General features: G+C 40.9%; 2 protein-coding genes across 5 annotated transcripts in view; both read right to left on the bottom strand.

The window, feature by feature from the left end:
• Positions 1-18422, bottom strand: part of LOC311130107 (mitogen-activated protein kinase kinase kinase 20-like) — a 33072-nt gene extending 14650 nt beyond the window's left edge. For both annotated transcript variants that reach the window (XM_084162785.1, XM_084162786.1), the window contains exons 1-10: positions 18229-18422; positions 13305-13510; positions 12716-12803; positions 9087-9188; positions 8613-8678; positions 8411-8439; positions 8159-8296; positions 5390-5476; positions 4914-4988; positions 4575-4681 (exon numbers count right to left, since the gene is read on the bottom strand). In XM_084162785.1, the coding sequence (XP_084018911.1) occupies positions 4575-4681; positions 4914-4988; positions 5390-5476; positions 8159-8296; positions 8411-8439; positions 8613-8678; positions 9087-9188; positions 12716-12803; positions 13305-13463 (851 nt within the window). In that variant the 5' untranslated portion in view covers positions 13464-13510; positions 18229-18422. The remainder of the gene's footprint in view (positions 1-4574; positions 4682-4913; positions 4989-5389; positions 5477-8158; positions 8297-8410; positions 8440-8612; positions 8679-9086; positions 9189-12715; positions 12804-13304; positions 13511-18228) is intronic.
• Positions 18423-18796: 374 nt separating this feature from the next.
• LOC311130105 (rap guanine nucleotide exchange factor 4-like) overlaps positions 18797-27869 on the bottom strand; it is a gene marked incomplete at its 5' end in the record, with an annotated part of 63734 nt that continues 54661 nt past the window's right edge. For all 3 annotated transcript variants that reach the window (XM_084162783.1, XM_084162782.1, XM_084162784.1), the window contains 11 exons: positions 18797-19559; positions 19654-19708; positions 19921-19985; positions 20303-20390; positions 21640-21690; positions 21833-21923; positions 23703-23881; positions 24118-24243; positions 24516-24613; positions 27106-27252; positions 27468-27546. In XM_084162783.1, the coding sequence (XP_084018909.1) occupies positions 19432-19559; positions 19654-19708; positions 19921-19985; positions 20303-20390; positions 21640-21690; positions 21833-21923; positions 23703-23881; positions 24118-24243; positions 24516-24613; positions 27106-27252; positions 27468-27546 (1107 nt within the window). In that variant the 3' untranslated portion in view covers positions 18797-19431. The remainder of the gene's footprint in view (positions 19560-19653; positions 19709-19920; positions 19986-20302; positions 20391-21639; positions 21691-21832; positions 21924-23702; positions 23882-24117; positions 24244-24515; positions 24614-27105; positions 27253-27467; positions 27547-27869) is intronic.

Genomic DNA, 27869 nt, shown 5'->3' with positions numbered 1-27869 from the left:
CATGCCAGATCTAATATAGCCTACAACAGGAGCTATGCAAACAGGGTTGGAAATTAACACCTGCCAAATGCGGGTAGATTTTGTCATTGGCGGGTAAGAATGTCTGTTTCACCAGCCACGTTGGCGGGTGGTCACACACAAAGGCTGTCACACAGAGCATTTGGGAACTGTTTTTTTTTATCCAAACGCCACCTGTAGAAGTTGGTCGAATTGACAAGAAAGGCTACTAAAGTGTGACTTTGGCCTCGTCTTTCGTTTTGTATACACGCTAGGTTGTTTTTCAATGTTAGTTTGAGTTTGTTGCAACTGTCTGCTGCTAGGAAGACATCACAGTCAGGGATTTTTTTCATCACAGACAAGTGAGTGCCCAAGTTACCATGGTAATGGCACATCCCTTAAAGGGGCAGCTGAACATTTTGGTCTCACCTAATGATTGTGCTTGATTGAGCATGGATCACTCCTAAAAACTTTTATTCATGAACTTTTCAGACTATTCAGACCGTTTCGTCAACATGAAAGAGAGGAGGATGTCATTGCCGTTTCTCTACAAGTAGGGTGAGTAAACATGTTTTTTTCTACTTGCACTGACGCACGCGCATGCGCACACACACACAGAAATCAGTACCATGGACAGCCACATCATATTTAGCTTTAAATTATTTTTGGTATCTTTTAGTTGTCACTGTTTTAGACCAAGCATAGGTGATTTGATTATGTTTAATTGTTGAAGTTGAAATGGTGCCGGAATAGTGGGGGCAGCTCCTGTTTTCTTTGCGACTTGCGGTAACTCCCCCGTGGTTCTAAATCAATAGTTGTTTAGTAGTCCGAAAATGTCTGAAACATTAACTTCCTTGACCATGCTGTAGGTCATGTATCTGTTTGTTACATGCAATATGCTGTGTGGACTTCACCGGACAGATGTTGCTCTCTGGTTTGTGATGAAACAAAGGTGTGGTTGAATTTATTCTGCCACTGTGTCTTCTTATTGTCTCGGCCTTTAGGCCTACAGTGGGGAAAAAAAATATTTAGTCAGCCACCAATTGTGCAAGTTCTCCCACTTAAAAAGATGAGAGAGGCCTGTAATTTTCATCATAGGTACACGTCAACTATGACAGACAAATTGAGATTTTTTTTCTCCAGAAAATCACATTGTAGGATTTTTTATGAATTTATTTGCAAATTATGGTGGAAAATAAGTATTTGGTCACCTACAAACAAGCAAGATTTCTGGCTCTCACAGACCTGTAACTTCTTCTTTAAGAGGCTCCTCTGTCCTCCACTCGTTACCTGTATTAATGGCACCTGTTTGAACTTGTCATCAGTATAAACGACACCTGTCCACAACCTCAAACAGTCACACTCCAAACTCCACTATGGCCAAGACCAAAGAGCTGTCAAAGGACACCAGAAACAAAATTGTAGACCTGCACCAGGCTGGGAAGACTGAATCTGCAATAGGTAAGCAGCTTGGTTTGAAGAAATCAACTGTGGCAGCAATTATTAGGAAATGGAAGACATACAAGACCACTGATAATCTCCCTCGATCTGGGGCTCCACGCAAGATCTCACCCCGTGGGGTCAAAATGATCACAAGAACGGTGAGCAAAAATCCCAGAACCACACGGGGGGACCTAGTGAATGACCTGCAGAGAGCTGGGACCAAAGTAACAAAGCCTACCATCAGTAACACACTACGCCGCCAGGGACTCAAATCCTGCAGTGCCAGACGTGTCCCCCTGCTTAAGCCAGTACATGTCCAGGCCCGTCTGAAGTTTGCTAGAGTGCATTTGGATGATCCAGAAGAGGATTGGGAGAATGTCATATGGTCAGATGAAACCAAAATATAACTTTTTGGTAAAAACTCAACTCGTCGTGTTTGGAGGACAAAGAATGCTGAGTTGCATCCAAAGAACACCATACCTACTGTGAAGCATGGGGGTGGAAACATCATGCTTTGGGGCTGTTTTTCTGCAAAGGGACCAGGACGACTGATCCGTGTAAAGGAAAGAATGAATGGGGCCATGTATCGTGAGATTTTGAGTGAAAACCTCCTTCCATCAGCAAGGGCATTGAAGATGAAACGTGGCTGGGTCTTTCAGCATGACAATGATCCCAAACACACCGCCCGGGCAACGAAGGAGTGGCTTCGTAAGAAGCATTTCAAGGTCCTGGAGTGGCCTAGCCAGTCTCCAGATCTCAACCCCATAGAAAATCTTTGGAGGGAGTTGAAAGTCTGTGTTGCCCAGCGACAGCCCCAAAACATCACTGCTCTAGGGGAGATCTGCATGGAGGAATGGGCCAAAATACCAGCAACAGTGTGTGAAAACCTTGTGAAGACTTACAGAAAACAATTGACCTGTGTCATTGCCAACAAAGGGTATATAACAAAGTATTGAGAAACTTTTGTTATTAACCAAATACTTATTTTCCACCATAATTTGCAAATAAATTCATTTAAAATCCTACAATGTGATTTTCTGGATTTTCTTTTCTCATTTTGTCTGTCATAGTTGACGTGTACCTATGATGAAAATCACAGGCCTCTCTCATCTTTTTAAGTGGGAGAACTTGCACAATTGGTGGCTGACTAAATACTTTTTTCCCCCACTGTATATATCACGGTGGCAAGGCAAGTGGGACAGTGAAGCCTTTTTTCTTCTTTTGGCTCTGTACTTTAAATGATACAATGACTATGAGGTGTCCTTCAGCCTTAATTTGAGGGTATTTTCATCCATATCGGGTGAACCGTTTAGAAATTACAGCACTTTCTGTACATAGTCCCCCTATTTTAGGGGACCAAAAGTATTGGGACAAATTCAGTTATATGTATATTAAAATAGTCAAAAGTTTTGTATTTGGTCCCATATTCTTAGCATGCAATCATTACACCAAGCTTGTGACTCTACAAACTTGTTGGATGAATTTTCTGTTGGTTTTGGTTGTGTTTTAAATAATTGACTTTTATCATAAATAAGAATAGAATATGTTTCTAAACACTTCTACATTAATGTGGATGCTACCATGATTACGGATAGTCCTGAATTAATCATGAATAATGATGACTGAGAAACTTACAGACGCACAAATATCATACCCCCCCAAACAAAAATGCTAACCTCCCCTGTTATTGTAATGGTGAGAGGTTAGTATGTCTTGGGGTTATGATATTTGTGTGTCTGTAACTTTCTCACTCATCACTATTTACGATTCATTCAGGACTATCCGTTATCATGGTAGCATCCACATTAATGTAGAACTTTCTCACATAACCATTGAGCCTTCATCAGTGGGACAGTGGCATATTACCTAGTAGTAGAAACATGGATAAATATACAGCTGCTGGCCTGGCAGACTGTTACATAGTACCCAGGAGATATGTCTGTGTATAACCCAAACTGTAGTGGTCCAGCCCAACCAGCACATAGCATCTGTCTGCACAGGGCCTCCCTCATAACACAATGCACCTGCAACACCTGTTTGCCTCTGAAGCAAGAGGAGCTCAGGCCGTACCACTCCACTCTTCTCCTGTTTCTCACAATGATGATAGACAGCCTTGGAAGCTAGCTACCACCGTGCTTGATGTGCAACACTTCCCTCTTTCTATCACACATGTTCTTTATCAACTCTCGTTATTGAGCAGTTCACCTGCAGATGCCTGCTTGGACATGCCTCTATGAAGAGTTGTCAGCGTAGAAAAGCCCAAAGAGAGAGTAAGCAGTAGCAGCTGACACCCATGCTGTGCTGAACACCACTAATCCTCCAGCTGCTCATACAGGCCAATTAAACACTTGGACTTGAAAAAGACGTTGATTATTTTATAGACCTTATGGGTATAGAGAGGAAGAATATCCAGATGGGGGATTCTTTAGATATTTGATGCCTTTATGTTATCAGTGCAATTATAAAATATCTATATGCACACTCCAAAGTCCCTTCAGGCCCACAAAAGCAGCACTTGCACATACACTGAGTGTACAAAACATTAGGAACACCTGCTCTTTCCATGACATAGACTGACCAGGTGAATCCATGTGAAAGCTATGATCCCTTATTGATGTCACTTGTTAAATCCACTTCAATCAGTGTAGATTAACGGGAGGAGACAGGTTAAAGAAGGATTTTTAAACCTTGAGACATGGATTGTGTATGTGTGCCATTTAGAGGGTGAATGGGCAAGACAAAAGATTGAAGTGTCTTTGAACGGGGTATGGTAGTAGGTGCCAGGCGCACCGGTTTTTCACGCTCAAGAGTTTCCCGTGTGTATCAAGAATGGTCCACCACCCAAAGGACATCCAGCCAACTTGACACAACTGTGGGAAGCATTGAAGTCAGCATGGGCCAGCATCCCTTTGGAACGCTTTCGACACCTTGTAGAGTCCATGCCCCGACGAATTGAGGCTGTTCTGAGGGCAAAAGTGGGTGCAACTCAATATTAGGAAGGTGTTCCTAATGCTTTGATCACTCAGTGTAGATAGGCATATTTGAAACATTTCTGGCATCTCCTTATGCTCTAGCAGTGTGTTTGTCTAGAAGAGATAGAGAAGATGCAGTCTGATACAGTATGATCTCAGTACCTCCATTCTGCCTTGTTGTGTAGGAAGGAGTTGCACTGTTCAGGAAGCTTGCTGTCATTGGACATGGACTCCAGGGTTGTAAGGATATGTTTGAACATTGGTCTTTCCTAGATGGAAACGAAAAACATAGCATAGTGTGATATTCATAAGCAGACATGCAGGGTATCTATTCATGACAATTCGACTGGTCTCTTAACCGTATGTAACATAACATTAATCATTAGTATTATCCATTGTAGTGCCGAGTCTATTGTGCACAGTGGCACAGTGTGTAGGTATGCGTGAGCATAGAATTACATATGTCATTTAAAATGATCTGTGTGTGTGAGGATGTGGTACCTTGGGCTCAGTCACCCAGCACTTCCTCATCAGCTCAGCGAAACTAGCTGGGCAGCTACTGGGAATGGTTAATCTCTGGAACAGACAGACAGGGTCACAGTCACACACACACTCACTCTTCCCGTTTCCCTGAAAGGATTGCAGTAGTTTCAGCTTTCAGTTCTGAGGTCAGGATATTAGTAGAGCATTCATGTCAGGAGGCAGGTAAAATATACTGATGACTTATGTGACTGGAGACTGTGAATGCAGACATTGCACGAGTGGGATCAATTGGCTTCGGCCCATATGACGATCTCCCTACTAGCTATGCTGGTGTGTGATGACTGAAATTATTCCTGTACAGATACACTGGCTCATTACGAAAAACTGTCAGGTATGTGTCTCTTCACAAAATCATTAGCATAGATAAAGGAAGCGGCAGCTGTTCCTAGAAGACTGCATAACGAGTAAAAGGGAAAAAACAAGTGTAGCTGTACCTCACTCTTCTCCACCACCAGCCAGGCGACTTGTAAGCCCTCCAGGCCTTTAAAGGGAATCTCCCGGGTGAGCATCTCCCACAGAACCTGACACAGGGAGAGACGTCATGGTCAGTCAACGAGCATAATGCATCTAGCCCACAGACTACATGGTCTGCTCAGGGTCTTCCACTGAACTGAGATACAATACAGACTAAGATTAGATACTATATTAGGAGAACAAAAACCTTGTATGATATGAAATGGAGTGCTTGATTGAAAATGCTAATTATACACATCACTAAACCCATAAAAAACACATTTATAAGACTAGTAAATATCATTGTTCACTATGTAAATAAACCCTAGTGTAAGTGAAAGCCAGGTGGATTGTGATAGAGAACAGTCTGTTGACCCAGACACTAGCTGGCCTGAACCCAGGTCCTGCTCTGTTTGTACACTGACTGTTTATGGCACTCAGGAGTTAGGCCCTTGGCTGGCTGGGTGACACAGAGCGTGCCCCATATGCTCTGTCACTCTACACTTCACACCTTCTCCGTCACCATGCAGGAATGTGGCCGAGCAGCCATACACACAGGCTGGCAGATACAGAGCCTTCAGAAAGTATTCACACCCCTTTACTTTTTCCACATTTTGTTGTGTTACAGCCTGAATTTAGAATTGATTACATTGAGATTTTGTGTCACTACTATACACATAATATCCCATAATGTCTAAGTGGAATTTTGTTTGTAGAACATTTTAGAAGAAAAAAAATGTAAAGTTGAAATGTCTTGAGCCACTAAGTATTCAACCCCTTTGTTATGGCAAGCCTAAATAAGTTCAGGAGTAAAAATGTGCTTAACAAATCTTATAATAAGTTGCATGGACTTATTCCATGTTTAATAATAGTGTTTAACATTATTTTTTAATGACTACCTCATCTCTGTACCTCACACATACAATTATCTGTAAGGTCACTTAATCGAGGAGTGAATTTCAAGCACAGATTCAACCACAAAGACCAGGGAGGTTTTTCAATGCCTCACAAAGAAGGGCACCGATTGGTAGATGTGTAAAAAAAATCAGACGCTAAATATCCCTTTGAGCATGGTGAAGTTATTCATTCGGCTTTGGATGGTGTATCAATACACCTAGTCACTACAAAGATACAGACGTCCTTCCTAACTCAGTTGCCGGAGAGGAAGGAAACTGTTTAGGGATTTCACCATGAGGCCAATGGTGATATTAAAACAGTTACAGAATCTAATGGTTGTGATATGAGAAAATTGAGGATGGATCAACAACATTGTAGTTACTCCACAATACTGACCTAAATAACAGAGTAAAAAGAAGGAAGCCTGTACAGAATAGAAATATTCCAAAACATGCATCCTGTTTGCAACAAGGCACTTAAAATGTGGCAAATAAATTAACTTTATGTCCTGAATACAAAGCGTTATGTTTGGGGCAAACCCAATACAACACATCACTGAGTACCCCTCTCCATATTTTCAAGCATGGTGGTGGCCGCATCATGCTATGGACATGTTTGTCATCGGCAAGGACTAGTGAGGTTTTTTTTGATAAAAAGAAACAGAATACAGCTATAAGAACAGGCAAAATCCTAGAGGAAAATCTGGTTCAGTCTGCTTTCTACCAGACACTGGGACACGAATTCACCTTTCAGCAGGACAATAACCTAAAACACAAGACCAAATCTACACTGGAGTTGCTTACCAAGACGACATTGATTGTTCTTGAGTGGCCTAGTTACAGTTTTGACTTAAATCGTCTTGAAAATCTATGGCAAGTCTTGAAAATGGCTGTCTAGCAATGATCCACAATCAACTTGACAGAACCGGAATACTTTTTGAAAGAATAATGGGCAAATATTGTACAATCCAGGTGTGCAAAGCTCTTAGATACTTACCCAAAAAGACTCACAGCTGTAATCGCCGCCAAAGGTGCTTCTACAAAGTATTGACTCAGGGGTGTAAATACTTATGCAAATTAGATATTTCTGTATTTCATTTTCAATAAATTTGCCAAAATTTCTAAAAACATGTTTTCACTTTGTCATTATGGGGTATTGTGTGTAACATTTAATCAATTTTGAAGTCAGGCTGAAACACAACAAAATGTGGAATAAGTCAAGGGGTATGAATACTTTCTGTTCACACACACAACCACGCAAAGCCATGCGCAGTCACACACACGCACGCACGCACACAAACACACCCACACACACTAACATATGCCAAGGCTTCATAATCTCTCTCTACTTAGGGATGACAGATTCCATCTTCTGATGATGATAGGAATGTGGCAGAAAACTTATGGAGTTGCTGTTAGCACTTCTACAAAGGTCAATAATGCCACTTGCGTCTACTTTTCCAGTGGATGTAATGCAGGCATGAAAATGTCATCTCTGTAAAGTCTGTTCTTTCAAGTGCTAGGTACTGTTTGATTGACAGTTTACTCTCTTGGCCATGAAGTTGCAACAGTGACATTAGAGCTATTTCTTAACCATACTTGTTATTTGGCTTCCTCTACAAACTAAGCAAGTTCCTTACCAAGCTGGTTCAGTCCCTAAATCTCCTCTGATGGTTTCTGTAGTTAAATTACAGTATACTACTGTAAATAAAAGTCCACGTATGAGTCCATACATATGCAGATTGTCTTGCATAATCAGTTTGAGAATAAAAATAGCCTTTTCTAAGTAACTATTGTATTGAATATCAACAGCTGATCTGTGGTCAGTGTGTGTCCTTTGTGTTGGTCACTTACCACGCCGTAGGAGTAGGTGTCACAGGTCTCAGACACGGGCAGGCTCTGGATGACTTCCGGGGCCATCCAGGGGAATGTGCCCACCAGGGACATATGTGTGGTGTGGGAGTGGAACCGGGATGCCCCAAAATCACAGATCTACACAGGGGGGAAACAGGTGGTCCCAGGATTTAGCAAGGGTTGGGGATAAAACCGTTTTGGGTGAAGCCAGTATGCAAACGTAAGATCCCATGTATGTGCAAACAAATGTACCTTAAGAACTTTGTCTGCCGTCACAACCACTGCAATAGAAAACATATTTTTCAAGTTAGGAGAATATGTATTTTTAGTTTTCTTTTAATTCAGCTTAGGTAATATTTGCCTCTGGTTATAGACATAATCAGTTTGATCAGAGGTATATTCTGTATAGACTGAAACAGACACAGAGATCATGCAGATGGATCTTAAACCTTACCATTCCTGGACTTCAGGTCCCTGTGGATAACCTTGACCGGGGCCTCTGAGTGTAAATAGTGCATGCCTAATGGGGAAATAAAGCACATTTCCTCTGACTGAGATCAATGTGCAACCAGCAGAGGTAAACAAGTCTGTGTTCGTCTGTGCTCTCCTCCATGCCTCCCTCTCAATGCTCATTTCTTATGCAAACTAAGGACACAGATCAATCACATTTAGGCCTACATGTTTTGACTTCACTTATTCTCAGTGAGACCAAATTCTTTAAAAAATATGCCTCGAATAACAATGAGTTGGAAAAGACCATAAGTGGACAAATCTGAAATATATTCTATTGCTAAATTGGTAATGAGCTAAAACAAATGTGGAATATCAGTGAGTGGTTTAGTTAAGTCAAATGGCTATGCAAAAATTCCAAAACAACATGTAGCATTGCCTGGTTTCAAGTAGATCAGACAATGAATCATGACTGTACCTTTGGCAATCTCCATGGCCCAAGTCATGACCTGTCCCAGATCCATCTCCTCACTCTCTGCACTGGACAGATAGTCATACAGGGACCCTCCCCCGGCATACTCTGTGGGAAAACACATACAGTATTAAGACTCCCAGATCTACAGTTACATTGCACTGCATTCTTAGAAAAAAGGGTTCCAAAAGGGTTCTTCAGCTGTCCCCATAGGAGAACCCTTTTTGGTTTCAGGTAGAACCCTTTTGGGTTACATGTAGAACCCTCTGTAGAAAGGGTGGAACGGTTCTACCTCCAACCAAAAAGGGTTATTTAAATGGTTCTCCTATGGGGACAGCCGAAGAATCCTTTAAGGTTCTAGATAGCACCTTTTTTTCTAAGAGTGTGCAATATCAAATATATCTGTATACTTCAAACCGTATCTCGTTCAGAAATAATGAGTTAATAAAATATGTGAGACAATATGTCCTCTATTTGTGAATAGACAGTTTGGTTTATACAGTAGCTAAAGTCTTGTTTACAGTACTGTCCTCTGTCCTGTCATTGACCTGTCAGAAGATATTTTACATTTTAGTCATTTAGCAGACGCTCTTATCCAGAGCGATTTACAGTTAGTGAGTGCATAAAAAAAAAAATCATACTGGCCCCCCGTGGGAATCGAACCCACAACCCTGGCGTTGCAAGTGCCATGCTCTACCAACTGAGCTACACGGGATGAGCTCATTTATCACAATGCATTGGGGAAACACCCTGAGTGTCCCTGTTCCTCTGTTCCTTCACCACATACTCTTTAACCTTTTACTGCAGTGGGCTAAATCAGGGTCACACAGAGTGTTTCTTGGTAGTCTTAAACAAATCTACTTTGAAACAAAAGTATACACCTCACACACATGGTTATGGGCTTAAAATAAAGAAGACACCTGTACCATGTAAGACATAGAGTTGAAATGTATTCCATTTTGAGTTTGCATCCCAATATTACACTTTATATACATCACAGAAGACTGAAATATAACGAAACCGTTTGATATAGAAAAACAGGATTTTCGACTTTTACAAATAAAACATGTTGATTCATTAAGAAATTATGAAAAATAACATTTCGCCCATGAGGCCACTAGAGGGCGCTTTGGTCATTTGACTGCAGGAAAGGGGTCCTACTCTATCAAAGTCACTCAAAGTCACTTTGTTCAAACACCTGGGGCCTTCGCTCTTGTGCACTAACAGTTCTCTTGTCATTATTATTCAAGCTGTGCCTCTGCATATCCAAATAGAGTCAAGGTGTATGGCCACACAAAGTTCCCATATACTGTAAATTAATACTGGCAGGTACATGGCACTGTTAATGCGATCCTTGTAAAACAATTTTGATACAATGTTCAAGAAGGAGCAGACCCATCATATTACTCTAATGCAATTGTTTTCCCAGACCAGTAGTGAAGGGAAACACACTAACAATAGAAGCATTATGTGGACTTGGATGCTTTGCTACTCAATGCAACACCTCCTTCTAAAAAAGCACACAAGCCCTGCCAATAAACATTGTTAAATCACTGAGACACTTCAGAACCGGGTAGACAGAGAGACAGACACACAGCGTTCCAGTCGCTCCATGAACTATTAAGTGGCCTGGCCTGACAAAGACAGATGGCTAAAACTGATATTATCTGATACCAGCTAGACTAGTGGGAGTTGGATGTATGCGCAACCCAAACTTCCATGTCACCACATAAAATAGTGCAAACAAGAATCAACCTTGAGGGAAGGAACCAGGCTTATACTTGTCATTAATAATATTATTTGACCTGACCATATTATGCCCTATTATAATGTAGATTTTTAAAAGAATTGTCATGACCTACGAAAGCTGTAACTACAAACAAGTTCTGTGAAAATTGTTAATTGTAATGGTATTGCATGATTAGGTCCGCCTACTGGAAAACAAATACTGAGCCATCTCAGTATAATATATCTCTAAGATAGGCTCACTTTCTCAAACTACAAAGCAGAAATTCTAATTTGGCTCTGTACTTTGTACTTTTTTACAAGACTGGAAAATTCCATAGATAATGCAACTTCCTGAACTGCTTTCATCATACAAAGTTTTACTATCAGTCACAGTTTAGCCTCTCAAAGTGAGTATGAAGCATGAGTTAACCGAAAGGAATAATGTTATAACCTGTTATGACATAAAAAAGTTAGCTTTCGCCTAGTAAATGTAGGTAGTTATTGACAAACTCTCTGCCACGTGGGTCAGCGGAGACAAATGTCTTCACCTGATAGATATTGTTTGTTAGATAGCTGAGACAACAGTCCCTGATAGATGAGCAGACAGGGGAAATTTATAACAGAGCTGATGAATGTGGAAATGGCATGGTCAGAACGGTCATTAACATTTTTCCTTTATCTGGTGCTAATTAGATTCTGCTTTGATAAATATAGACAGCAGCTCCTTGACAACCAGCCAACCCCATCTCTCGCACTCACGTAACACTGGCCGGAGGAGTGAAATGTCAAGTCTGAGAACTCTGTGAAAGATTTTAACATTACTGCCTTGTAACGACTACTACACTACAGGGCAAATATATGACTGTATTATAAGACATAAACAGACAGAGGGAAGCAAGCAGGAACATCAAAGGTGCAGCTTTTTCCATCTAGCAACTCCTATTGATTACAAAGATATGAGGGTATTTTCCAATTCCTCAATCCATGAAGTCACACACAATATTTATGCAATGTGATTTCGGTTTTTCCCAACTAGGGCAGCAAGTTTCCATACAACAGCCTTCCATGATCTATGAGAGTAGAGCAGGAGCAGGCAGAGTAAGCGTGGGAGTGTGGGTGGGTAGACATTGAATGGGAAGGAATACATGTAGTTAAATGTAATTTGTCTAAATCATCCTAAAAGCAGTGGTCGAACACTTCCAAAATGACCTGATTGCTTAGGTCACTGTAAAGCCAGACCGTGAGAAGAGATGACAAGCAAAAGGACAAAGACTTAAGCTTGCCCAAAAAAGGAGTTATAGGGAACAAAGATAGAATTAAGTCTGAAGCATACAAGAGTGTACCATAAAATGAGAGTGTAGAGCATGCTTAAAACCCCCTAAGGAAGGAAATAGAGTAGGCGAACTCCTAGTAGTAAAAGAAAGTTGAAAATCCAAGTCAATAGTAAATAAATATCTTGAGTGAGCACTGCCCTATTCCTATCAACAGCAGTGTCATTCACCACTCACTGGCTGAGAAACGGTCATAGCTAACATCCTAATCATGGGAGCGTTCAGTCTGCCAATGACTGTCATGTGATAAGATCTTCAGAACATGAGCAGGGAGGGGTTCCCCATACCACATGGAGAGGACTGTCACATGGCATGAACTTTAGAAACATGAACAAAAAGCCAGCAACATGTAATCTTACTGAACCATAAAGCCATCTACTAATACTGTTAATATAGACCACAGCACCATTCAGTTCTAAGCAAACAAAATATCTGTGAAACAAGCATGATTCAGATGGTGATTCCTGGTTTTCCATTAACGTGACGGACATAAACGTGGTCTGAATTGCTGTGGAGATAATACCTGTGGTTACTATTGGATGACAAACTAACAAGATAAGGGTTGCATGGACTTACCAGTGACGATTCCATAGTTGGGTGCTTCAAGGATCGCCCCATAGAACTGAATGATATTCCGATGGCTGAGTACACTGAGGATTTCAGCCTGAACAAAAAACACAGAAAACAAAAGATACAGACGGCATAACAGCGTGGAAAATGGAGTTGCAAAACAGGACTGTATTGCATTTCCATTAAGAATTATTTGACTTGACTATGCATTATGTTTAACTCCTGAAGATCAATGGATATCAGTGAACTATGTATTGAAATGAAGACTCAAAGCTGAAGATTAAATAGAATACGCATGAAAAGGTATATCCCATGTGTTTTTTGTCTTAGGACAATGAGGCCATCACTTAAAAGAAATCCCCAGACTAAGAAACCCATGCTTTAATTGGTCCTAATATGATCTCTCATTTGGCAATAATATTTATTTTAAAGCATACAGTATGTGCCAATTCTGTGCACAAAGCGATGGGGAGTATGAATATGACTGACGGGGACCAAAAGTCACCACAACCCACTAAATGGGGGAGCTATTAAAATGATTGCTACACCGACAATTAAAAAGTATATGAAAAGCCTTGGCAATTACGACTCCTACCTCATTTTCGATCTTGAGCAGCTTTTTCACTGCCACCTCTTTGTCCTGAGAGATCCACCTAGCTCGGTACACGCTACCGAAGCTGCCGCCGCCGCAGTTCTCGTAGAAGTGGATGTCATCAAACTTGATTTGCACGAAGGAGGCACTGAGAGACGACATCTCATAATGACACTCAGACCCAACTCGACGTCTGTATGTCTGTCTATCTGGAGGACCACAGGGAAGGAGACAGTGGAGGAGGAAGAAGAAGAAGCACAGAGTTCACTCAAATGCTTTTTTAGAACCGATGCTCAAATCTGTCTCAGGCTTGTTCCCCAAAAAAGACCCCTCTGATTCCTCAAGTAAAAGTCCTGCACCAGTGACACACTAAAAGAGCAGCTGTACACTAGCGCATTAGAGAGTGTGTGACTGAATCTGCTGCTAACAGTACCCCAGGGAGGCCTCTGTGTCATTGGCTATGTCTGCCCAGAGTGGCACTGTGATATCCCTGATCTCAGCCAGTGATTTACGGGACATTCAACGTGCCTGCCTGCCCCAGACCTACGTCAAACAGTCACCAGTACCAGTAAGCACTGAATGAGTGGCCCAGGATCCTCTGTCAGCTTGTATAAGGACTATGGCATCCCTGGCATTCATTCTCCCTCTGCTGTGATCACTTTGCACAAAATACACACGGCCAAAGCCACAGACTATTCCAGAACAGTCTAGAGTGGTCTGTACATGTAAGGCTAGTCAGCTAGACACAGCAGCGCTCATAAAGGGATCACATCCTCTAGTCTCCCATGAATCACTGCAAACCTTTAATGACACACTATCACTACACACTTGTTTTAAAAACAAACCCAAAGAAGGTGCTACACCTCTAATTCTATATTCAAAGAACAGTGACTATGTCTTAATGTACAGTACCAGTCAAACGTTTGGACACACCTACTCATTCCAGGGTTTTTCTTAATTTGTACTATTTTCTACATTGTAGAATAATAGTGAAGACATCAAAACTATGAAATAACACATATGGAATCATGTAGTAACCAAAAAAGTGTTAAACAAATCAAAATATATTTTATATTTGAGATTCTTCAAATAGCCACGCTTTGCCTTGATGACAGCTTTGCACCTTTTGTTTGCACATAACAACCTAAATGCATCCTGTAAAGAAATAATCCCTACATTACAGGAAATTGTAGCTCGGTTATTGTTAATAAATGACCCACTTACTGCTCAGCAATTATGGCTTTTAAGAGGCTCTTTACCTGGACCTGAATCAGGATTGCTATCCAACCCAGCAGAAAATGCCTCCATTGTCACAGAGGGGAGGCAATGCTCTCTGCTAATGTATGGCTATTCATGCAATACTTACCTTCACACCAATCTTCCCAGTACATGAGCAGCTCTGACATTTTTTGTGGCCACTCAAGACGCCAGGGTTACTGGGATGTTATTGGAGCACTCACTCTACTTTAGGGCTCGTTTCTGCCTGTCCTCACTGGAAAGTAAACACTCTGGACCAATACCCATGTGGAAATATACAGGCAAGTACATACCTGCCAGAGCTCTGCATATAGTAAAAATGTATTGAATTACCTCATCTGCTTTACCCATCTATATCATCCCTGTGGTGGATGTAATTCCTGTAAATATTGATATAGGTTTAACTCGACTACATTAACAAACACTGTAAGTGTCCCATCAGGAATTCCTAACTTCAGCTCCAGAGAAGCTGCAGTGTTTAAACTCTACCATTTTGATTCCTTACATAATCAAAATGACTCCAGGGATGTACAGTCAATAATTCAGCCAGGGCAAAACAGCACTAATGAAGAAACAAAACTTCTGGAAAAAATTATCAACTGACGTTTATGACAGTGATACTACACTGAATAAGCTACCGTGTATCAAGTACATTGTGTTGTGGACAAAATGTTGGATGGTCAAGATTGTTCTCTTTCCTCCCCTCAAATTCTCCACAACCCTAAGATAATGCATTTGATTCAAGAAAAATGTAAATTTGTGGCATAAACAGCTATAATTTTCAAATATTACTAGCTCATACTAGTATAGATACTGGTGCACCCAAGAGGACAGCACTGGTTACAACTCCTGTGCTCTGTTTGGAGAGATCACCATATCAAGGAAAACAATGGGTGAGCTACTGTATGGGAAGGGGCCATTGCTCATTGGTGTATATGCTGCTGCATGCACCACACCCAAAATATGTATAGACTACCCACTGGGCAAAAACTGGTTGAATCAACGTTGTTTCCATATCATTTCAAAAAAATAAAATGTGATGACGTTGAAACAACTTGGAAAATTGATTGGATTTGCAAAAAGTCATCAACGTAAGGGAATTTTGACTTTTTTCAATGACATGGTGATATTTCTTTTTTTAAAGTGACGCTCCCCTATGCCCAAAATAAAAATGAAAACATAAAGTGGATAGCAGAGAACATTGTTCTTCGTCCTGTAAGCATTACATTGAAACACAGGAATTTTGATAGCGCACAGGGCTGCGAGCCAGAAGGTTGTGGGTTCGCAGACCACCGTGGACAAGAGTAGGGGTGGAAAGATGTCCTTTATAGTAAAAACATTGCATGAATCTATCATCGTATTTATGGGTCCGTTAAAAAAATTGCCTTTTATAAAAATGTCATGCAATTCTACGTCATTTTACATGACTGGAGGCCTTAGTAGAATCTTTTTTATTACCACATAAAAATACAGGCTGAGAATGGACAGAGAGATAGGTTATGCATTCATCTTATCATATTTATCCAATGCCAAATCAGTGTGTCTTGTTTGCAACGAAACTGTCCCTGTTTGCAAATAATTCAATCTGAGGCATCGTTATGAATTCAAACCGATGGCTATTCTTCTCCCGTGGCTTAACCCAATGAGAAAAGGTCATAAGTGTTTCCCTAAAAGCTGTCTGGGTTTAAACATCTTCTATTGTAAAGAAAGTGAATAGCTTAATCAATTGATAGTGACAGAATTAGATTACTTTCCAAGTACAGTCAATTTTTTTGTCTCTTCGGCTATAGAAGGTTGTAGCTCAGCCTCTGAATGTCAAAGAAACAAAACAAAGATATCCCCATATGCATCGGAGTCACGTCTTTCCCAGGTATTTTACAACTTGATTCTAGCATAAAGCATCGCGGACCAAAGCGCTGTTATAGTTCAATTTATATAATTGGATCCGTTTTAGTTTATTTTAAATCTTAAAAACCCTTTCCTGCAGTCGAATGACCAAAGCACCCTCTAGTGGCTTAATGGGTGGAATGTTATTCATATGTTTCATAATTTCATAATTAATAAACGTTTTAAAAAATTCTGAAAATCCGGTGTTTCTATATCAAACGGTTGTGTTATATTTCAATTGTCTGTGATGTATATAAAGTGTAATATTGGGATGCAAACTCAAAATGGAATACATTTCAACTCTATGTCTTACATGGTACAGGTGTCTTGTTTTTAAGCCCATAAGCATGTGTGTGATGTGTATACTTTTGTTTCAAAGTAGATTTGTTTAAGACTACCAAGAGTGTGACCCTGATTTAGCCCATTTCAGTAAATTAAGCTAACAAGGGGTAGGCCTATGATTTTTACAATTTTCTTTAATATAAGGTAGGCGTATGGTATACCCTCTCATACCCCTCAATTCGAGTCCTGGATTTAACTTAACAGCCCTTCACTGACACGGAGGTAGGCTATTTAAAGAGTGTATGGTGGGTGGAGGAATTGGTCAAACAATCGATGGATAGCAGCCTATAGCCTAATTCTGTCTGTCAAACAGGTAGGCTTACCTCTTATTTCTTAAATAGGAAGAAATAGGCTCCAACATAAAGCCCTCTCATTGTTAATAAAGTAAAGACGGTTTAAAGTAATTATGCCTACTCAAATTTGCCTAATTTCAGCACCATGAGCTGTCCATTTCAGATTGATTGTGCAGCGGCTGCCGCTTCAAGTTTCAGCACCAAGTTAATTGAATCTGGCTTATTGTGAGGTCAATAACTCTGATAAATACATCATGAGCAAGAAACATTTGTTGTTATTAAAATCAGTTATAGTAGTAGCAAGCTATCAAAGTTGACCTCAAGACCTCCTTCACATATTTCCACTCTCCTTCTCAAACTGAACAGAATATATAGGCTAGTCCGCGCACACGATATTGCAGTTTTTGGACTAGGCCACGTTTTCTTTTTAAACATCAGGAGAAGCCTTTGACTCTCCTCTTGATCTGCCACAGTAGGCCTACACAGCACCGCCATTGGTTAGGCAGCACAAAAAAAAGGTTTTGATCAGCAAGAGCAGAGCAGGCCAGGGCTCAGAGATGCGGGCAGCATCAGGCACTCATCGATATATAGCCTAATAAGCAACTAATTCTAGAACACTGATAAATATAGACATTTCATCAATTACAAATGACATGACCCTACCCTGGACTAGATTTAAAAAAATACTAAAAGGTCCCCCTGACTAAAATTTAAAAAGCATGACCCTCCCCCATTTCCCTCCAGGTCCCCATTATGTACATTTTGAACCATCCCTAATGTGTAAATAGTAAAATCTGGGTTTGATTGAATTGAGCCCTAAATTGTGTAAAATATAATTTAGCAAGATAGACAGCTAAGGATTAACATACGTTTGAGGCAAGACAGCCCATTTCCTCGATGACACCCATGTTGCGCATTACTAAGACATTTCTCCCTGGAAAAGTGAAAGCACTAACGCACGAGATCAAGCTTTGCCAAAAATAGACAACTGTAAAATAAAGATACAAATAATAGGATTTAGGTTATTTGTCTGGTACATGTTTACATCGCGCATTAATGACTATCACAGCTTTCAAAAAATGATGTAATTGAAAACATCTCATGGCGCGTAGGCTAGGCTACACTGAAACATAATGCGATTTACCTACCTTTAACTTTTCCAACAAATAAAAGCGGCAAACACAGTCTGGCAGATTCAATGGGTACCGTAACTTCTGCAGGAAATCATATAACCAAACACAGTACTGTAAAGACCCCACTTTCGGAACACGGGCGTGACGTTTATGATTTCCCACACTGTGATTTCTAGAGTTGCCCAACTTCCTTGACCCGGGCTGCATACAGAGAGAAGATCTCGACATATTTCGAGTACTTTCACACAAATGCTGATGACAACAGCTCCGCTCAATGGACAAAATCTGTACACCCCAAACGATATTAGCACTACATAGACGTAGCAGCTATATTATAACAACCAACACCTGCAGTCTTAGGGAATTGAATTAGTTTTATTATCATCGAAAGACTACTATGGCAGCATGAAACGGTATTTGAAATATTATTTCGGGCTACTCTAAATATATTATCAGCTCAGCTCATAATTAGTTATTATACAAAATAGTTATCAAAATAATCAATGGACAATCAAATGAACAGCATCGTCATCAGATACATTTAATTCGTTTTTAATATTTACAGAATAAACATGGGAAAAAATATTGCAGACAATAGTTACCTCAGACTTTTATAGAGGAATGTGCTCACATATATCCAGCCCAACATCTCAAATCATTGCATGCTGAGGTCATAATAAATATATGAATACATTGTACAATGTGTAATAAAAAACCACAAACTAAAATATGTATAAATATAATCTGATTTACAAAAAAAGATATGAAACCACAACTGAATATCAGGATTTGTAATTCAGGTCAGGGAGTGAAATAAGAGCCAATGTTTCCATTCGGAAAGTTTCCTTACTAACATCAACTTGACATAGATTTGTGCAACAATCTAATGGATGATTATTTCCAAAATATCCTTTAATTTAAACCAGACTGCTGCCAATTGTTTATAAAAATGAAAACAATACACATAAAGGAAACAAAGAAGCAGAAATTATAGTGACATTTGAAATACTGTTGAAGGTGGAGCTGATTAACTCTGTAGCTGTAGCATCTAAAATGATACTTGACTATCCATGTAATAATGTGAAGTTCCATGTAGTATGTGTGTGTATTAGTATAACATACTTTATAAAGCAAGCTTATTTTTGGCAGTAGAGTAGCAGCATGTGACATGTGTCTGTCCAGTGTCTGTCCAGTGTCCTTCAAGTGTCCAGGGAGGATTCAGGTTCTGCGAGGCTCCAGTCTATGGGAGAGCTGAGACAGTGTTCTCTGGTTGTCAATAACAGTCAGCTGGCGCACGTAGCTCCGCACGTCCGGGTGGTTCTTACTGGTCTGAGATGTCTCTGCACCTGAGAGGAAGAGGAAACCCACTTTTATTAAAACAATGTCCTGTTGTAAGCCAGTCAAGTGAAGACTACACAGATGAACAGTATGTTGACTTACTGAATGGCAGACTTCTGCAGTATCTCACAATCCTCACTGTATTAGCGATCATTCGCTAAAAATAAATAAATACACAAACACACTTTACCATCATTAATTTATACAAATAAAGAGAGTCGCACACTATATGTAAGCTCCCAGTAATTTTGTGGCTAAAACACCAATGTTTCGGCATCACTGTTCCTTTTTCAGGGTGCCATTAATAATTTAGCCTTTCAATATAAAATAATATAATGTAAAAATCTATATCATCCTGGAGGGCCTTACCATTTTCTCAAAATTGACCAAACTGTCAATTAACGTCTTGTTTCCATCATGAGTGAATGTCATGTCTGAAAAGATAACAGCAATATGATTACACACATAGAAAGAGCATATACAAAAGTACAAGGAGTGGAATTGACACAAGCAAACAATATAGAAGCTACTGTAGTTACACTGTGTCACAGGTCGACACTCCAAAACAATAGTTCAAAAGTTGCTGATAATAATTTCTTTAACATTTACATTTTACATTTAAGTCATTTCTTCACACAAGAGGCAGTGAGGATAAACCTCTCAATGGTCAATCAATGGGTAAGATAATGGGTAAAACAACATGGAGGGTCATATAGACAGTGGAGAGAGAGCTGTGTTGTGTTGCAATGACCTTTGATCAGCAGCGGCATGAAGGGAATGATGGGTGGGTCCAGCTTGGCCACAGTGAGCCGATACGCCCGGTGGTTCCTGGACGGGTCCTGTGGAAACACTCACACTGTTCTGAGATCTGCCATAACCATGTTAAGTGGGCATATCACAGTCACAGCCAAGGGTGGTGCTGCTCAATCCATACATTGCTCGATGACAAATGACCATCCAAGAATGTCAAGTTTCAATTCAATATTTGAATAAATAGAAGCTATAGAAAGCAAGGCTAGAGACTATGTGAGTGGATGAATAGTTGATACAGTGCCTTGCAAAAGTATTCACCCCCTTTGGCGTTTTTGCTATTTTGTTGCATTACAACCTGTAATTTAAATAGATTTTTATTTGGATTTCATGTAATGGACATACACAAAATAGTCCAAATTGGTAAGGTGAAATGAAAAAAATCACTTGTTTCAAAGAATTATAAAAAATAAATAACGGAAAAGTGGTGCGTGCATATGTATTCACCCCCTTTGCTATGAAGCCCCTAAATAAGATCTGGTGCAACCAATTACCTTCAGAACACATAATTAGTTAAATAAGTCCACCTGTGTGCAATCTAAGTGTCACATGATCTGTCAAACCCAACACCTCTCATCACCCCGAGAACACCATCCCCACAGTGAAGCATGGTGGTGGCAGCATCATGCTGTGGGGATGCTTTTTATCGGCAGGGACTGGGAAACTGGTCAGAATTGAAGGAATGATGGATGGCGCTAAATACAGGGAAATTCTTGAGGGAAATCTGTTTCAGTCTTCCAGAGATTTGAGACTGGGACGGAGGTTCACCTTCCAGCAGGACAATGACCCTAAGCATACTGCTAAAGCAACACTCGAGTGGTTTAAGGGGAAACATTGAAATGTCTTGGAATGGCCTAGTCAAAGCCCAGACCTCAATCCAACTGAGAATCTGTGGTATGACTTAAAGATTGCTGTACACTAGCGGAACCCATCCAACTTGAAGGAGTTGGAGCAGTTTTTCCTTAAAGAATGGGCAGAAACCCCAGTGGCTAGATATGCCAAGCTTATAGAGACATACCCTAAGAGACTTGCAGCTGTAATTGCTGCAAAAGGTGGTTCTACAAATATCTTATTTGTCTTATTTCTTGTTTGTTTCACAATAAAAAATATATTTTGCATCTTCAAAGTGGTAGGCATGTTGTGTAAATCAAATGATACAAACCCCCAAAAAATCCATTTTAATTCCAGGTTGTAAGGCAACAAAATAGGAAAAATGCCAAGGGGGGTGAATACTTTTGCAAGCCACTGTATGGGGCTAAAATGGTTCATACTACTCACCATTAAGCTTTCAAATTCGCTGTAAAATTTCTTGAATTTGCTGGGTAGTTTCTGTCAACACAAATAACAAGCAAGGTTAACAGACAGATGAAACCACTATATTCTTGGGCAGGTGCTAAACACAGGTGAGTGTTGTTGGACAGACAGATATACAGACACCGTGACAGACAAAGACGGACGGACAGACACCCACCTCCCAGGTCTGACTCAGTCTGCTCACGGCTGGGTTGCTCATGCCCATAATGATAGCGAAGAAGGAGTTGAGGTTCTTATACTCCTTACAGCTGTTACAGAGAGAAAATAGTCCAATCATTTATCAGGATCAGGTCACATGTTACATGTGACTAATATAAGTCATCATAGGGGTCTGTGTGTGTGTGTGTGTGTGTGTGTGTGTGGCCATTATACACGTTTGGTTGCTTTCCCATCAGCGTCGAGTCAATGTGAAATTGCCTACTGTAGCTTAGTTGGTAGATCATGGCGCTTGCAACGCCAGGGTTGTGGGTTCGATTCCCACGGGGGTCCAGTATGGAAGAAAAAAATGTATGCACTAACTGTAAGTCGCTCTGCTAAAAAAAAAAAATCTACCTGCTACCTGAGCACCTTTATTCTATTTTCCCCTACTGTACTGTAAAAAGCATGAGCTGGCGCACACCCAGATAACATTATTTAGTGTAGAGGTGTTGACTAACGGTGAATAAACTGTAAGCTATAAAAACAAATAAAGAGAGTCGCACACTCGATGTATAAACTCCCAGTAATTTATTGGGTAAGAAACCACCAACGTTTCGGCATCACTGTGCCTTCTTAACAGTGATTTTATACATAGAGTGTGCGACTCTCTTTATTTGTTTTTATACCCCTAATGTACTGTAATATATTCATCCTTATGTGTAAGTACAATAGCTTTGGTCCAGTTTTTCGCAAGTACTCCTTAAATTGTTGCTAGTGGTTGTACTAAATTACCCTCTAATTACACTAGTTGCTTTTGTTTACATTGTGAACATAGTCCGTGAGTACATTTACATTCGATATTAAACTGATTATGGCAGTATGCCGAGTATGGCATTAGTCATGTAGCACTGCCTACTTACTCTGTTTATCTTAAATCGGCGTAAAATCATAATCGAAGTAAGCATACGCCGATTAAAACACCTGGTTTTCTGAGCAATCTTTCGAATTATTATAACATGTAAACGCCTTAAATCAGAGTTACAGCGGTGTATTAGATATGTGCTAGCACTAGCAGCGCAAGCTTCCTTCTTTTGCGCGAATAAAGTGAGTTCGGAAAAATTATGCATCTTAAAAATAGTTTTCCCATACAACTTTTATATGTCCGAAATCCCCAAAATAACATGGTGGCTGTGGTAGAATGTGTAGTAGAACGTTTATTTTGATTGGCAATTTTCTGCATTTATCAAAGTCCCATCAGGTAGCCTGGTTTCAGATGTGTCCATGTAAACAGGATTATTAGGGAAATCATTCTTCTTGCAAAGCATGTAAACGTTTAAATCAAACTATTATATCTATCTGACTATTCACAATAATCATATTATTGTGTGCATGTAACTGTACTCAATGTAGCTAGCTAGCTAGCTAAGAGTTTATGCTAACTAGTAGCTTCTTGACTTTATGCTAGCTAGTAGCTTCTTGACTTTATGCTAGCTAGTAGCTTCTTGACATTATGCTAGCTAGTAGCTTCTTAATAAAATGACCAGTGGTATATAGTCGAGACCATAAGCAACCAAAATCAACTTCTCATTATTTCAATCAATGAATGTATGCGTCAGCCATCAAGAATTGAACCTCAGCGATTCTTGAGCTTAGACGCTGCCATTGGACGTGACGCAACACGAGCACAACAAGGGCAGTATAGCAGCTTTCATTTCTTTTCAAAGGAATCATTCCCTCAATGGCTGACGCCCGATGGCTGTAGAGTAGCAGGGCCATGTGTGTGTGTGTGTGTGTGTGTGTGTGTGTGTGTGTGTGTACAAACGTGCATGAATCCGTGCATGAGAGAGAGAGGGCGACAGGAGGACTGGGACATGGCAAGTGCCACTCACTGGGCAGCGATCTTGATGAACTTCTTGAGCATCTGAACGCGCTTGCTGAGCTGAGTACACAGACAGATCTCTGTGATCACCCACAGCTGGATCTCATTGAACCTCCTGAGGAACAGGTCCATGTTAGCTGTGGTCTTCTTGAAGTTCTGCCTCCCAAACGTATGGTAGATCAGCTCATGCTGTAGAACAGGGCAAGAGAGAAAGTCAATTACCGTGTCCCTGATAGTTTCCATAATAAGGTATCAATATATTGGTTGAATAGTTAATCGATAGGAAGACAGACTGCGTCCCAAATGGCACCCTATTCCCCATTGGGCTCTGGTTGAAAGTAGTGCACTATATAGGGAATAGGGTGTCATTTAGGACACAGCCATAGAATCAAGTAATTCCTCATTCCCTCAGTGGTCTGACACACCTCATGTACACAGTGGAAGAGTTCCCAGTCGTAGACAGTCATCTGATAGGCCAGGTCTTTAGAGCTCATCAACTCAAAGCTGCCCATGGAGCCAGTGGAGGGCCCTTCCTGCTCTGGCAAGGGTGTCTGAAATATAGCGCACACTTAATATACAGTATAATTTACATTTGTCTGTATATCATTCTTCATCATACAATTAACACTCATATGAAATACAGGACCATTTTGATAGATACAATGACAGTTACACAACTATAACAAGTCGAAATGCAACAGTAGCCTCCGGCCAGTGAACATATGTCTGTTGATTTAAAACAAAATATTACATGAGCGAAATACATGAGAAGCAACATGCTTCAAAGTAACAGATGCACGAGATTTGAGGGGCATTTACACACCAATGAATCCAGTTGATCCCTGGTGCAGACAAACAGACGGCCATTGATGCTGAGTGTGGAGAAGACTGAAATATCGTTGGGCTTCAGCACCACTTTATCTGAAGGAAAACAACAAACGAGAGATGGCAAAGACATGAGACAGAGCTCCTGTAAAAAAAAGAATTATCAGCAGTTTTTTTCTTTATAACATTGAGTCTTTATCACATATATCTGGTAGTTTTAACCCACAAATTTGCAGACTGACTGGCAGGTCAACTCTTTTTGGCTTTGCTACTGTAGCTAGCAAGCTAGCTGGCTAATGTTTTTGTTTGAATGATTCATCTGGACACAGCTACCAGCTTTTTTGTTTCACCTGGCTGCTGGTTCCTGATCTTTTGAAAACATCATTTGAGGAGCCATCTGAAGCTTGAGAGGAATGGGAAATGCAGTGGAGGAATGCAGTGCTGAGGCAGAGGGTTCGTAGGGAGGATGACTGGCTACTACTCTGAACTGTGTGTGGTGAGCTTTCTTGCGCCCAGAGCTGCTGAGCCATCACCCAAGTGGGTGCCACACACTGTGAAGGAGGAAAGGTCCAATGGCTACACAACTCAAGCTTGTTCCCAGAGTAGCCCTCTACAAGATCGTCACCAGACTCTTCTTCAACTATCTCTTTGACCACCTTCCTCTGATCACGCCATGAACTGTCCCTCTCCATCTATGGCCTCTATTGGTTGACCTAGCTAGCTTTTTCTAGGCTACTCATGATAGTGTATTGCTTGTTTGTTAGTTTTTTGCTTTTGAAGCGCTTTGAGATTTATTTCTGTTATGAAAAGCGCTATAGAAGTTTAATCAATTATTATTATTATTATTATTATTATTATTATTATTATTATCATCATCATCATCATCATATAAAAACATAAGCATATTATTATACTATGTTCAAAAGTCACATAACAAGGGTAAGGTGCTAAAGATGCCCCCCGGTATTTTACTTAGCCCTAATCCCAGGAGTAGAAGGTTACACTGCTACAGGGTTTAACTGGCTGCGGTTGCCATGGAGCTCTGCTGTTTCATCTGATATAACCCCCAGTCGTCCTTTAACTTCATCATCAAAGAAAGTGGTCAAGAAGACTCTGAAGAGGCTGCATTATGTTAGCATTAGAACTGGCAATATTGCCCCCATTCTCATCGACGGGGCTGTAGTGGAACAGGTTGAGAGCTTCAAGTTCCTTGGTGTCCACATCACCAACGAACTATCATGGTCCAAACACACCAAGACAGTCGTGAAGAGGGCACGACAAAGCCTATTCCCCCTCAGGAGACTAAAAAGATTTGGCATGGGTCCTCAGATCCTCAAAAAATTCTACAGCTGCACCATCGAGAGCATCCTGACTGGTTGCATCACCGCCTGGTATGGCAACTGCTTGGCCTCCGACCGCAAGGCACTACAGAGGGTAGTGCGTACGGCCCAGTACATCACTGGGGCAAAGCTTCCTGCCATCCAGGACCTCTATACCAGGCGGTGTCAGAGGAAGGCCCTCAAAATTGTCAAAGACTCCAGCCACCCTAGTCATAGACTGTTCTCTCTGCTACCGCACGGCAAGCGGTACCGGAGTGCCAAGTCTAGGTCCAAAAGACTTCTCAACAGCTTCTACCCCCAAGCCATAAGACTCCTGAACAGCTAATCATGGCTACCCGGACTATTTGCACTGCCCCCCCACCCCATCCTTTTTACGCTGCTGCTACTCTGTTAATTATTTATGCATAGTCACTTTAACTCTACCCACATGTACATATTACCTCAACTACCTCAACTAGCCGGTGCCCCCGCACATTGACTCTGCAACGGTACCCCCCTGTATATATAGCCTCCCTACTGTCACTTTATTTTACTTCTGCTCTTTCTTTTCTCAACACTTTTTTTTGTTGTTGTTTTATTTTTACTTTTTTGTTTAAAATAAATGCACTGTTGGTTAAGGGCTGTAAGTAAGCATTTCACTGTAATGTCTGCACCTGTTGTATTCGGCGCATGTGACCAATAAAATTTGATTTGATTTGATTTGATTAATATGACAGACTGGGGCATCCAAATTCCTCTGAATCCTCAGCAGAGAATTGTGCCCAGATTCTTAGCAGCAAAACAAATGCCAGTAAATAACTAGATTAATGGGCAATATGATTAGGGTCTCAGAGACCATGGAGCAGCTGCGCTTCTGGCTTTATTTACTACTTGGTACGGGGAAAGAGCAGATCAAACATGGGCCAGAGAGAGAGGTGGATAAGTACGCCCTGGCAGAGACACTGGAATATCCATACAGCAAGTACCAGCCAATGGCAGCAACAGGCGGGTGTAGAATCTTATGAGTTGAAGCAAGAACAGCAATATTGCCCCAAGCTTTTCTCTATGCTGCTCTCCTGCAGGCTACGGTACTATCTTGAGCATACACCAGGTAATTGGAACAGAGCAATCCAGCACCAAAAGCCAATCATTTCCCAGTAAATCAGCCCCTGATTAATGAGCATCATAGCATCTGCAAATAGCTATGTGTGGAAAGACTGTGTGGCGTCCACCATCGTTTGATTAGCGTGTGGCTGTGGCCCTTCTCACCTCCGGCCGAACTGAGGTTGACCAGGAGGAGGTCCTCCGCTGACCCCAGCTTGTCGGCCACAGCGCTGATGACCTCTCTGACTGAGGCGGCCACGGGGACCCGGATGGTGGTGTAGGTGTGGTCACTGCAGTACACTTTGAACAGGACTGCATGGGGACAGAGCACAATACAGGGTCATTAACATGGAGGAATGGGGGATGGGAAGACAAACTAGAGTCCAGGTCATTGTAGATGTTCAAAACACTGTGTCACTGCTGGCTGCCAAAAGGCTCATACTACTACACTGTGCTTTTCTATAGCTTTTAGCTCTCTTCTAACTCATATCCTGCATGATTTCACACATACACTACGCCATACTTACTCTCATCATTACTCTTGATGACCTGTCGTTTCTGCAGCTTCTCATCCCCCATGCTGAACTGCCGCAACAGGACTTTGTGCTGAAACAGGACAGCATGACAACAAAAGCATGAGCGGGGGAAATGTACGTTCAGTACCAGTCAAAAGTTTGGACACACCTACTCATTCAAGGGTTTTTCTTTATATTTACTATTTTCTACATTGTAGAATAATAGTGAAGACATCAACATTATGAAATAACACATATGGAATCATGTAGTAACCAAAAAAGTGTTCAACAAATCAAAATATATTTTATATTTGAGATTCTTCAAATAGCCACCCTTTGCCTTGATGACAGCTTTGCACACTCTTGGCATTCTCTCAACCAGCATCACCTGGAATGCTTTTCCAACAGGCTTGA

This window comes from Coregonus lavaretus, assembly GCF_964263955.1.
Source record: "Coregonus lavaretus genome assembly, chromosome: 5".
Classification (NCBI taxonomy): Eukaryota; Metazoa; Chordata; class Actinopteri; order Salmoniformes; family Salmonidae; genus Coregonus; species Coregonus lavaretus.
This window is presented reverse-complemented; position numbering and strand designations above follow the sequence as displayed.